At 37.8% G+C, this 11,884-nt stretch overlaps 2 protein-coding genes across 3 annotated transcripts; both read left to right on the forward strand.

Moving 5' to 3' along the window:
• The first annotated feature begins 1,243 nt into the window (after positions 1-1,243).
• On the forward strand, positions 1,244-2,157 carry tyrobp (transmembrane immune signaling adaptor TYROBP). Its single transcript, XM_080039271.1, has 5 exons — positions 1,244-1,330; positions 1,435-1,455; positions 1,558-1,701; positions 1,799-1,881; positions 1,991-2,157. The coding sequence occupies exons 1-5, from the start codon at positions 1,294-1,296 to the stop codon at positions 2,045-2,047; spliced, it is 342 nt and encodes a 113-aa protein (XP_079895397.1). The 5' UTR covers positions 1,244-1,293; the 3' UTR covers positions 2,048-2,157.
• Positions 2,158-5,727: 3,570 nt separating this feature from the next.
• On the forward strand, positions 5,728-11,231 carry LOC307259780 (casein kinase II subunit alpha). Of its 2 annotated transcripts, none has more exons than XM_080039765.1 (15): positions 5,728-5,781; positions 6,519-6,610; positions 6,928-6,991; positions 7,181-7,309; positions 7,416-7,527; positions 7,640-7,741; positions 7,833-7,883; positions 7,967-8,026; positions 8,177-8,260; positions 8,380-8,490; positions 8,597-8,698; positions 9,422-9,522; positions 9,615-9,763; positions 9,947-10,036; positions 10,379-11,231. In XM_080039765.1, the coding sequence occupies exons 4-15, from the start codon at positions 7,209-7,211 to the stop codon at positions 10,492-10,494; spliced, it is 1,179 nt and encodes a 392-aa protein (XP_079895891.1). In that variant the 5' UTR covers positions 5,728-5,781; positions 6,519-6,610; positions 6,928-6,991; positions 7,181-7,208; the 3' UTR covers positions 10,495-11,231. The 2 variants fall into 2 exon arrangements, with proteins under 2 accessions (XP_079895891.1, XP_079895892.1); XM_080039766.1 differs by having other exon boundaries at positions 5,748-5,879.
• The last annotated feature ends 653 nt before the right edge of the window (positions 11,232-11,884 follow it).

Genomic DNA, 11,884 nt, shown 5'->3' on the forward strand with positions numbered 1-11,884 from the left:
TTGACAACAAGAAAAAACTGACCTGTGAGTCATTAATGGTAAAATGATTAGTACACTCATGAATAAAAGGTCATACTTTCTCAACTGATAGTTTAGTAATTAATAACAGTTCACATCGAGTTCTTTTAACAGTTCAATAATCTATCAAAAAGTTTGTCCAGCTGCTCCACAGGATATTTCCAGAATGCCAGAGGTCAAACAACTGATTAGAGGATAAAGCTGAAAAGAAAAATGAAGTTTCCAGCTAGATAAAGATAAGGTATCTTCCACATACTGACTGGTAATCTTATAAAAGCTTTATAACAGATGAAATATTAGTGTATAAATAAGTAACCATTTATAAAGTAAACAGTTACAACTCACAAACATATAAATGGTGCTTTAATATTAGAAATTAAAATTGAGTCGTAAGGATCCATATATTCTTGCTGCTGCTTGCCATTTATAAATAACAAGATATTCCTTGTAATAATGATACATTCATTCTACATTTTGACTAATTGTCTTCTTGGGTCTTCTACTTGCATAGATTTTTATAACTGAGGGGTTATCTCATGTTCTTTTCAGTAAGTTTGTATTTTCTGAATTGTGTATGCTAAGTGCACACACATTAGGCATAAAGAATGTTGTATTTAATATATCCATCTTTTTGTTTTTTTGATAATTTGGACACTGAAACACAATGGTCTTCTTGATAAAAACAATGAAAGAATGCTTTCATTTCACTGAAAGTACAGCTTCACCCCTAGAGATATAAACCTGTGGTCTAACATTGACGACTGTGTAGCAGTGACTGCGGCCACCGCCTGCTCTAAACCACAGGTCATGAGGAAACGCTGTTGCATGTATTTCAGCAGAAACTGCAGGTTTAAGGAAATAAAGCATCTCAAACAAGTTAACCTAAACAATCTACAACAATATACTGTTAAAAAAAATCAAAAAGAAGGTATGAATTCCAATGATGAAATTTGACAGAGTCAGAGTAAAAGAATGTGTGTTTTCTGTGACACCAGCAACCCTCACATGAATTTGAATTTGAACATGAATTTAACATCTAGAGAAGGAACACAAACAGCAGCTTCCTCTTCTCTCAGTGGACTCCCTCCTCCTCCCCACACAGCCCTCACACCACTGCCAGTATCGCCTGCGGACACTTCTTCATCTGCGAATCGTCCCACCTCTGGCACCCAACTTCTTGTTTATGGGTGCAACAACACTGCCATTTGAAGGGAGTACAGAAGGACAGGTGGCCTTCGAGCTCAACCTCACTCACCCAAAAAAGAACTACAGAAGATGTCTGACGCTCTCTGTATTGTGGGTTCTTTGTTTGGTGAGTGGGTGCTTTGTGTGATTTCACATGAATAAATTGTAGCGATGACCCAATAGTAGAAGTGCTGTTATCATCTGAAGTTTCATGAACTCTTTGTCTTCCAGGATCAGCAGAAGGGCAGCAAGGTATCTATTTTTCTAGAAACTTATTTTCCTGTGGGAGGCTGGAAATGAATGTTATCTGTGTTTTTTGGTGTTACAGCCCACTGTATCTTCATTCTTTCACAGAATGTGGTTCCTGTTACGTAATAAACATCGGGGCCGTAGTGGGCATCATTGCATCTGATATTATCTTGACCCTCTTCATCACTATTTCCGTGTTCTGCTTTGCCACTCACCAAAAGAGAAGGAGAGAATGGAATTCACATGATGGTGAGCACGGTCTCTGTCTATGTTGCTGCTAATGTGTGAGTGTTTGCTGGGTGGATATGGAAAGTAACTTGATACTTTTTAACATTGTTGTTGACAGGTAAAAGAAATCCATCATCATCAAGACATCCGTCTTCAATATCAAAGAAAATGGCAACTGAGGTCACAGAATCCCCCTACCAGGTAAAGCTGAACTATATTACTATTTAAGCCTCAAAGACTCTCAATATGAAATGGCTGTATTTACATATCGTTTGTGTTTCAATTATGAATTGTTTTGACTTTTTCATAGGAGTTACATGGAGTCCAGTCAGATGTGTACAGTGAGCTACAGCACTATAAGAAATGAAACAAAGGAACTGTATTAAAAAAAAAGTTTCCCCCATTTTCTCAAGCTATAACTGGTGTTACCACACAATCTGCAACACAGATTTTTTTCTGCCAGATCCTCCCACATTATATGGGAAATAACATACAGTATACACGTATGTATTTTGCATGTAACTAATATCTTATATAGCATTGTGTTGTGCTGAAAGTTTGCTCTACCACATTCCTATGATTTGATAACCTTAAGCTGTATTAAATGTATTTGTATTTAACTGACTATAAACTAAACTACATTTTAAAAATTAAGAAATGAAAACAATGCATTCCTTACATGTATCTTCAATGTTTTATTCATATTGCAGGAGATTACACATTTACACACACACATAGGTAGGTTCATATGATCACATAGCTAAAAATACAAAAAAAATAATCCATTTAAAAATCTAAATTTGGATAAAAAAAAGTCCCAGAAGCAACTGTATATGGAAGCAGCCTTTCCTGCCTCCTCTGACTCAACATGTGGCGGCCCCTGACTCATTTTGAGGAAGAAATAGAATCTGGAAAAAAAGGGGAGGAAAAACAATGTCACCCAACATTACATTCATACCAGATGAATAACAAAGCGGGAACCATTTTATAGTCTAATTGGCAAGGATGGAATGTAACACATTTCAATGTGCCATATGTGTTTGACATATTCAGTTGTTTCCTATAAGCCAGGCTGGGTGGATAGATAAAATAGCAAGCAAAAAGGAAAACAGACCTCTGTATGATCATCAGGGGGCTTGGCTCTGGGTTGGAACAGACAAGCTACTGGGCACGTGCTCTTGAGGTGCTACATCACATGTGGGAAAGACGGTTACCAAAAATGACATATATTTCATGAAAGCAGTCACCTTATGCATTGATAATCAAACATGTAAGTACACTATTGTATTCACTGGTGGAAGAAAATATAGTTCCTACCCATCGGATACGTCTCAGCGCTCATAAATTCTCTGGTTTCTATGGAAGTAGATAAACCAATTGTTCAGCCTTAAGAATGCTAAGAGCATTATTCTTGGAACAATGTGTTTAGTTTAATGTAATGTAGGGGAATAGTGTTTACCATCATAGTCTGGGTCTCCTCTGTTTCCCACGGGAGCAGGTCGTCTGCCATTGTTGTTCTCCAAACTGTCCCAATCCAGCAGTTCTCTGCTCGGGCTCGGGGCCAACATACCGTTTAAAACAGTAACTCTGCCTGGTGATGCTGCCTTTCTTTGGAGACTGTAGGCCACTTGGTCTCCTCTCAAACGGAAGACTTGTTTTCCTGACAAAGTTTCTGCCTCCGCTGTCATTCCTTGGTCACTGTTAGGATCAGCCTTATCTTTCCCCATTACTTTAGTAATCGTCATCTCATGGCTGTCAGGGTCTTTGGGTGTAGCTAAGAAGAGTAAAAAGATATTTCTACAACATCTGAATTACTGCACATTTGTAATCACCCCCTTCACCAATTTTTCAGGTTTTGAAATATTAAATATAATTTAATATGTATTAATATGAGAATAAATAGTTATTGTATGTATGTATGTATGTATGTATGTATGTATGTATGTATGTATGTATGTATGTATGTATGTATGTATGTATGTATGTATGTATGTATGTATGTATGTATGTATGTATGTATGTATGTATGTATGTATGTATGTATGTATGTATGTATGTGACATAAAGCCCACATACCTGCAAATCCATTTACGTCAAAACTCTCTTCTGATTTTGACATATCTGTGAATGAATACAAAGAAAAATCTAAAATGACTGATGACAAACACCATGTTTTGTATTTTGTTGCATGTGCTACACCAAATCAAAAGAAAATTTATCAGTGATCCTCTAGTTTTAAATATATGTACACATTAACCAACATAACCCACTGTATTACTTTGTATCTATTTCTTTCAATAGGAAATACAATGCAAACAAATCAACCTTTACTTACAGAGTTTGAAAACATTGCAGATATTAGAAAGTAAATGTGGATTAATTATACGATATTACTAATTTCCCTGTGAAACAAAAATCAATTTGAAGGAGACATCAAACGTGTCACCTTTCTGTTTAAAAATTAACATATATCAAGTTTATCTGATACATTTTGGAATCACCGACCTGTTATATTTGCAGGTATAGTCTTCTCAGGAGTTGTGCCAAGTGCATCTATAGCAACAAAAATGAACATGTTATGTGATAAAGGTCTACAATGGTGATTTAAACGGGTCTGATTGATCTTATAAAAAGGCAGGAATTGACTACTTTGCATGTAAAAATAAACATAAAATGACATAAGTTACATTAATAATCATCTCACCATTACTGAAGTTCAACACATTTTCTCTTTGGGCTTGAAAAGAAAGTAATTATTATGTAAGATATAACTATCTTATATAATACATTATTATAACTATGTAAATATATGTGCATTACAAGATTTAAAACAACATTTTAACAAAAACTCTCTTCAGATTGGCTTACCTCTGATTGGAGCTGTTGCCACCATAGTTGCAATTGAAAGAAAAAGACACCCCATGAAGCTGAAACAAATTAAATTACAATAATTCAAAGTTACTTAAAATGCATGTTTATATATAATTGTGTGGAGTTCATCTGGAGCACATCTGCAGCAATATAATACATTTTGGCAAAGTTTGAAAAGACACATTTCTTTTAGACAAAAAATAAAAACTTACATCTTCATTTTTGACAATGTTTCCCAGCTGTGTCCAAGCAAGAGTTCTTATAGGCGTTTATAGGCTACTGCTGCTCTTCCCTGATTTTTCACCTTTAATAGGCCTTGCCATAGGTAATTATAGACCCTGGCCAGATGTATCGGATTGAGGTGAAGTCAAAGACTTTTTCTGTGTGTTTAACAGTGCACGACTTGCAGGCAGAGGCTACAATTAGGCTACAAGGGGATAGGTTTACAGGGGCCCTTTCATTACATTAATTCAAAATGAAAGCAATTGTTCTTAACATTTAAACTCACAGAAGAGATTAGTCTTCCTCTCTTTTATGTATTGATTATTGCTGGGTGGTTAGGCTACTTCAGGAGAATGCCCGAGGCTTTTTCTAGAACTGAAGTAACCTTTCAATGATGCCACAGAACATGTATTGTTTTCTATCGGTTATAGTCTACCATTGTGCATTTAGGCTACCCAGTGAGCCCTGGGCTGGGCCTATGCTTTTCCAAAAGAAAGACCTTTTAAAAACTACTGAGTATCAGTCTCAAAGGAACATCCCTATAAATATCCTGGAATGGAGAGCACAGGAATGCGATTCAATTAAATTGCTATGTGATGCATGAGCCGTCTGTAGCCTAGGCCTACTCATTAGGCTACATAAAAAAATAAACAATTCTGTAGGCTCACTGAAGGGCTGAATTAATATGCCCTTAACAACCTCGTAGCAGCCTATCAATTCCTTTGGCCAAACGTGCATAAGGCTATTTATTGAAATTAACAGTGAGTCTGAGTTAGATTAACCAAGGTTTTTTAAATAACTAAAACACATTACATAAGTGACTGAGTAGCCTGTAAGTAACACATGCAGATAAAGTTTCTGGCTCCTCAGACCTGTTGGTGGCAGAGGGAGCTGCAATCTCCCCCATGAAAAAGAAAAAAGAGAGCGCCCTCTGCGGGAAATGCTATTCGCACTAAGCTCTTGATCCCAAGCATCGCCATATTGACGTCCCAACAACGCTGCTGAGAGGTAATCGTGTTATTTAACCAACAAAACGTCGTAGATTTGGGACTACCGTTGACTGTTTTACATGCGGGGGAACGCTGGAAACAAGTAACACAGCTGAGGTTCCATTTTTCTGTTCGTTCACAGTGTTTGTAGGATGTTTTTTCAAGGCGTTGTCAGTCAGTTGCCTCGCCAGCCAGCAGGCTATTCACTCCCCTAGCCTGCTAGCTTAGCACTTTCTAGCTTTAGGAAACATCTTTTTCGAAGCTTGTTGTACGGCTCTACAGCCACTATAATGCTTTTTGGACTATTTTGACGCCGGCTGGTAATTTATTTCCGTTACGGTCCCATAACGAAGTCGAGAGCTAGTTGTGACTTTCCAACCGGCTTTTCCATTTGCCATTCACGAGCTAATGCTAACTAGCTAGCAGCCCATCCAGCTGCCTGCTTTGCCTGGTAGCTAAACTACGCTAAATTAGCTGTTAGCTTCACTGCACTTGTGCAGGCCTTGGGCCACATACGGTTTGTGCGTACACTCACCTTTTCATTAAAGTACTAAGCGGGCAACCGGCTGCGACTTAACCAGCGTTTCGTACCAGACAGATAATTTGTCGATTGGAAGCTTCTTATAAACCCATACATTACATTGTAGCCGTACTTGCTGTATTGGCTTGCTTGCGTTAGCTCACATAGTTCGCTCACGTTTGTTTAATTGACAGTATTGATTTTAATCAACCTACTTTGTGTTTTTTTTTCAACAGGAGATACAGCCTTGGTGTAGCCCCCAGTGATGACTGTATTGAACCCTGTACCTCCTGATTAGACTGGTTTGATGCCCCCGTTTAACACTGAGGTTTCTATATTTCACACGCCACTATTATGAGACATACTAGATACAATATTGTATTTGTTTACAGTCTGTCTATTTCAGTTCGAACGTTATTTTTACTACCTTCCTTTAGCACGTGACAAACTGGTATTTTCATTTGAAATTCTCATATTTAAATCAACATCCTGTGAAACAGTGGGGGGACATTTTCAAGTTAAAATGTATCTTAAGTTTTAATTAATATTTCTCATTAATATTTCTACTTATGGTGCGTTGACCTAGTATGCATGGCTGGACTGCAGTAATCTAACTGTCTGTTTTATATTTGTATTCTCTTATAGCTTTCCTACCAAAGGCTCCTGTTTTAATTACCCTATCAACATCATCCTGGAGGGAATCTCCCAGGTAGGTATTGTGTTTTCTTGAATTATAAATGTATAATATATTTACCTTACGTCACAGTTTTTTTGTTATGATGTAATTGAGTATTAAAACCTTGTGCATTAGTGTGCAAAGTGATATTGATGTGACTCATTATTTTAGTTGGGATTTTAAGTCACTTGTTTTTAATTTGTATTATTGGTCTTGTTCTAGGAGATTTAGAGAAGATCCTGTGTAGAATATGTCTGGCCCTGTTCCAAGCCGCTCTCGAGTTTACCCTGATGTAAACACACAAAGACCTCGGGAATATTGGGACTATGAGTCCCATGTTGTTGAATGGGGGTAAGGAAAAAGGGGAAATTGTTGGCCAATTAGTTGTAATTGTTTTGTTTTGTGGTTAAGGATCCTGAGCGTTCTTCAACAATTTTTTTTTGTTCTGTGTTTTTAGGAACCAAGACGACTATCAGCTAGTCAGAAAACTAGGAAGAGGCAAATATAGTGAAGTGTTTGAAGCCATAAACATCACTAACAATGAAAAGGTGGTCGTCAAAATACTCAAGGTATGGATATAATACAGTCAAGATCCTTGGAGGATTGGCAAATGTTTTTGTTTCATAACGATGTCATCATCTTGGCACTTCAGTTTTGTTACAAGAATCCCTCTGTTCACAGCCGGTCAAGAAAAAGAAAATCAAGAGGGAAATAAAGATCCTGGAAAATCTGAGGGGTGGCCCAAATATCATCTCACTGTTAGATATCGTCAAGGATCCTGTGGTAATTGTGTTCTCCTTTTTGTACTGTAAAAAAAATTAAGAGTTTTACGTACATAAATATAAGTATTTTGTTTTTTATTCTTTCATTTTAGTCCCGAACCCCTGCTCTGGTCTTTGAACATGTGAACAACACAGACTTCAAGGTAAATAGCACAGTGCTTCTGTTGTCTTGTACTTTGGGATATGCAATCATTTGACAAATGGCTAATCCATTTTTTTTTCACAGCAATTGTATCAAACCCTATCTGACTTCGACATACGGTTCTACATGTACGAAATCTTAAAGGTAAGACATAGCCTTTGTTTCTCTTGATTTTATGGTCCGCATCGATTGTTTAACATTTTCCTAAAATATTGTAGTTTCATGATCTAGTTACATCAGTCTGGTATTCAGTGCATACACCTAACAGGTTTGTTTATCCTTTTGACCTGCTAGGCTCTGGATTACTGCCACAGTATGGGGATAATGCACAGAGATGTCAAGCCACACAATGTAATGATTGACCATGAACACAGAAAGGTATTGTCTCACATATTGACCATTCTGGTTTTGTCTTGTCTTCAAGCTAAGAGCTTTTCTATTTTTTTACTTTATTTTTTTAAGAAATACACTCAACTCAGTGGTTTTTAAACTTGCAGCTCCGCCTAATCGATTGGGGTCTGGCAGAATTCTACCACCCAAACCAGGAATACAACGTGAGAGTGGCATCCAGGTACTTCAAAGGACCTGAACTGCTGGTAGACTACCAGGTGAGAGCCCTATACTCTTCCTCAATGTGTAGTAGTGTACATTTTACACAACACAGCAATTAAAGAAGAAATAATTGATTTTAAAATGTTTTGAAATCCTTTCTAGATGTATGACTACAGCCTGGACATGTGGAGTTTGGGTTGCATGCTTGCCAGCATGATATTCAGAAAGGAACCTTTCTTCCACGGTCATGACAACTACGATCAGGTAGTTATTGGGCCTTTTTAACATCTATTTTAAATCAAGTCTTTAGTTTGTATAGTCACAAACCTGTGGTCTAAAGACAGCAGTGTCAGGGGCTGTATTTTCCCCCCACCATAATTGCATCATAGATGGTTTTGTTATTTTACACCGTCAAACCACATAACATTCTTCCTACACTGAGTCCGTATGGCAGCGCTTCTGGAGAGCACCTGGGATTTTGTCCGTCTCAAAGTTATCTTCGCAGTTATTGAGTGATAGTGGACATTTATTATTAAGTTTGGTGTACTGAATGTGAGAGAAAAGGGGTAAAAGACAACAGCCGATATGGGTCACATCACATTTTACACCATGGCTCATTTCTGCTTCTACAACGTAACACTTTGGTTGAACTAGTTCTCCAATTGTATTGGTACATAACTCAATCAAGGAAAGTTTCCTGTCTTCTAAATACAAAAATTAATATTGCATATAGTAAAGAAGTTTCTGTTGCAGGTGAATAAAGATAGTCATATCTAGCCACTACAGAGGGATGTCCACAAAAATACTTCTCAAGCTGTACAGATAATTAATGAAACTGGCACATTCTTAAATGAAAAAAGGTTTATTTCTTTATTTTGAGTCCCTTAAATCAATGAGTTCCTAAATGACTTTGTTACTATAAACTGCTAGGGAATCCATTTCTCAATACCCTTCATATGATTGAATTGTGTTTCTTCTTACTCGCAGCTTGTGCGAATTGCAAAAGTGCTCGGCACTGAGGACCTGTACGACTACATCGACAAGTACAACATTGAGCTGGATCCCCGGTTCAATGACATTCTTGGAAGGTAAAACATTGTGGCCTCAATCAAACAACATGTAATTGTTTTGACTGACGAATACCTGACATCGATACTTTGTCCACGGTTGGTTCTCTTAGACACTCCCGCAAAAGGTGGGAGAGGTTTGTGCACAGTGAGAACCAGCACCTGGTCAGCACAGAGGCTCTGGACTTCCTGGACAAACTGCTGCGCTATGACCATCAAGCCCGCCTCACAGCCAGAGAGGCCATGGATCATCCATACTTCTGTAAGAATGGCTCTCCCTATTTTATTTTCTATTATTTTTCATTACCACGTCTGAATTGGTTATTTATTGCTTGAGTAAACTGCCGTAAGCAAAAAAAATTGCCCACACTTCAAAGTTGGCTTGATTGTGTTTACACATGTATTTTGTTTGCGAGGTGCTAAAAATCTGCTTTTTGTTCTCCAGATCCCATCGTTAAAGATCAGGGAAGGGGGGCCACTCCTGGAGGGATGGCTGCCAGCTCCACACCAGTCAGCTCCTCGAGTATGATGGCCGGTAAGTCATCTTGCACACAATGAACTATAGGAATTGTATTCTTCTTTTTCTATTACGCAAATGTCTAGCTATTATTTGTAGCCAAAGTAAAAGTCAGATTGTGAAGGGTTGTATAGAAAAATTACATCTATCTTTCCTTTTTTTTCTTTAAAACAAAACAAAAAAAGGCAATTGTAACAAGAGCAACTGCAAATGGCTGCAAATGAAGTTATATCACAATCTTGACTGTTTCTTTGGCTAATGTTGCTATTGTTCAAATTCATACCTCTAGTTTGTGACTGTGATGATGTGTGAATATGAACCCATTACCAAATGATTAATGAGCCCCCTTGTCTCTCATAGGCATCACCTCAATGTCCTCCACACAGCCACTGGCTAACATTGCTGGATCACCCGTCATCTCTGCTCCCAACACTCTGGCCACACAAGTCCCTGCAGCCACCGGTGCTCAACCCTAAAGCCGCCTCCTCCACCTGTGTTTATGTGTGCTCATGGCCATGTCCTGCCTAGCTCTCACTGCGGCCCAGGGCCATGGCTCCCCTTTTTATGTTAAAATAACAAAGATGATGATTTAAAATTGCTTTTCACATTCAGTTATATTTTGACACCTGGACTTGACAGAAATGTATACTTGCCACCTGTCAGGATTATTAGAATTCATTTGGGTGTGTTATTTGACAATGCCATTGTCTAGAAATTCTAATAAGATGTAGACATGAAGAGAATGGATAATAAAATTTATTTTGTATGTTCCAAATATACAGTCTTGCTTGAAACTGTTTGATAGGGGGTCCTGCTGTATTACACTGTGAACCTTTACACAACTTCACAAAAACAGAGTCAGGAATCGTGTGTGCCCCGCATAACAGTGCTCGCTGGTTGCACACCATGTAATGTGCAGGAGTTGTTGGTGTTTTGAAGTTGTTAGATGCTATAATTCTTTAATTGGACTTTTGTAGATATTCTACAGTTACTGTCAGGTTGCATGCACCCAATGCTGAGTATCACAGGGTCAATAGTTTGCCAATTTTATGTTACTTTCACTTCTATATGTGTATGTATGTGTTCATGTTTGTTTTTTATGAAGTCTCTTACACATGATTTTGATTACATAGACAATTTTGTAACTTTTGTTTTATGTTGGGAGGAGTCATCACCTACAAAAACAACTTCAAAAATAAACAATTTAAACAGGGTTTTGTAGGCGCGGTATGTTATTGAGTATGCCGTCTCTTGACTGGTGGCATTGGCATTATGAGGCAGTGCAGCATACCTTAGCTTGAAACCATGTGCTATGCATGTATCCCTCCCTAATCATATTCTACAAGTGTTCTTTAAGATGTTGAGTTACATAGGCAACAGATGTACTGGTACTGCACACATTTCAGCTTGGAAAGACAGCTGAATGTGTGGATAAGAGCAATGAACTGAATTCAGAGCACCATTTTCAGTCACCACAACTGGCCAAAATGTACACCACAGAACATTACACTCAAAATAATTAAGCTGAAGTGGAAAGTGAATCTGCCTGACTCAAGCATTGCCTCTGTTTAACATAACAAAACAAAAGACAACAACGATCCTGATTGTTCACCAAATGTTAAAATTGACTCCTGCCATTACATATGCAATCAGGTCTGTGATCAAGAGGTCAACTGTCAGTTATGGCCATGGCCATTCATCTTTTGTACCATGCCATCTATGGTTATGGCCATTACCATATGTGGCACAAGTCGACAGGCCATTTACATTCACGTGGATTTAAACCTGCACTAAATGCCTCTATAATAAAAAATATAACAATATTCATCCCACTATCATTAGCAAACTTAATCCAGAAGTGTTATG

Source organism: Ammodytes marinus, assembly GCF_949987685.1.
Source record: "Ammodytes marinus genome assembly, chromosome: 13".
In the NCBI taxonomy this organism is placed as follows: domain Eukaryota; kingdom Metazoa; phylum Chordata; class Actinopteri; order Uranoscopiformes; family Ammodytidae; genus Ammodytes; species Ammodytes marinus.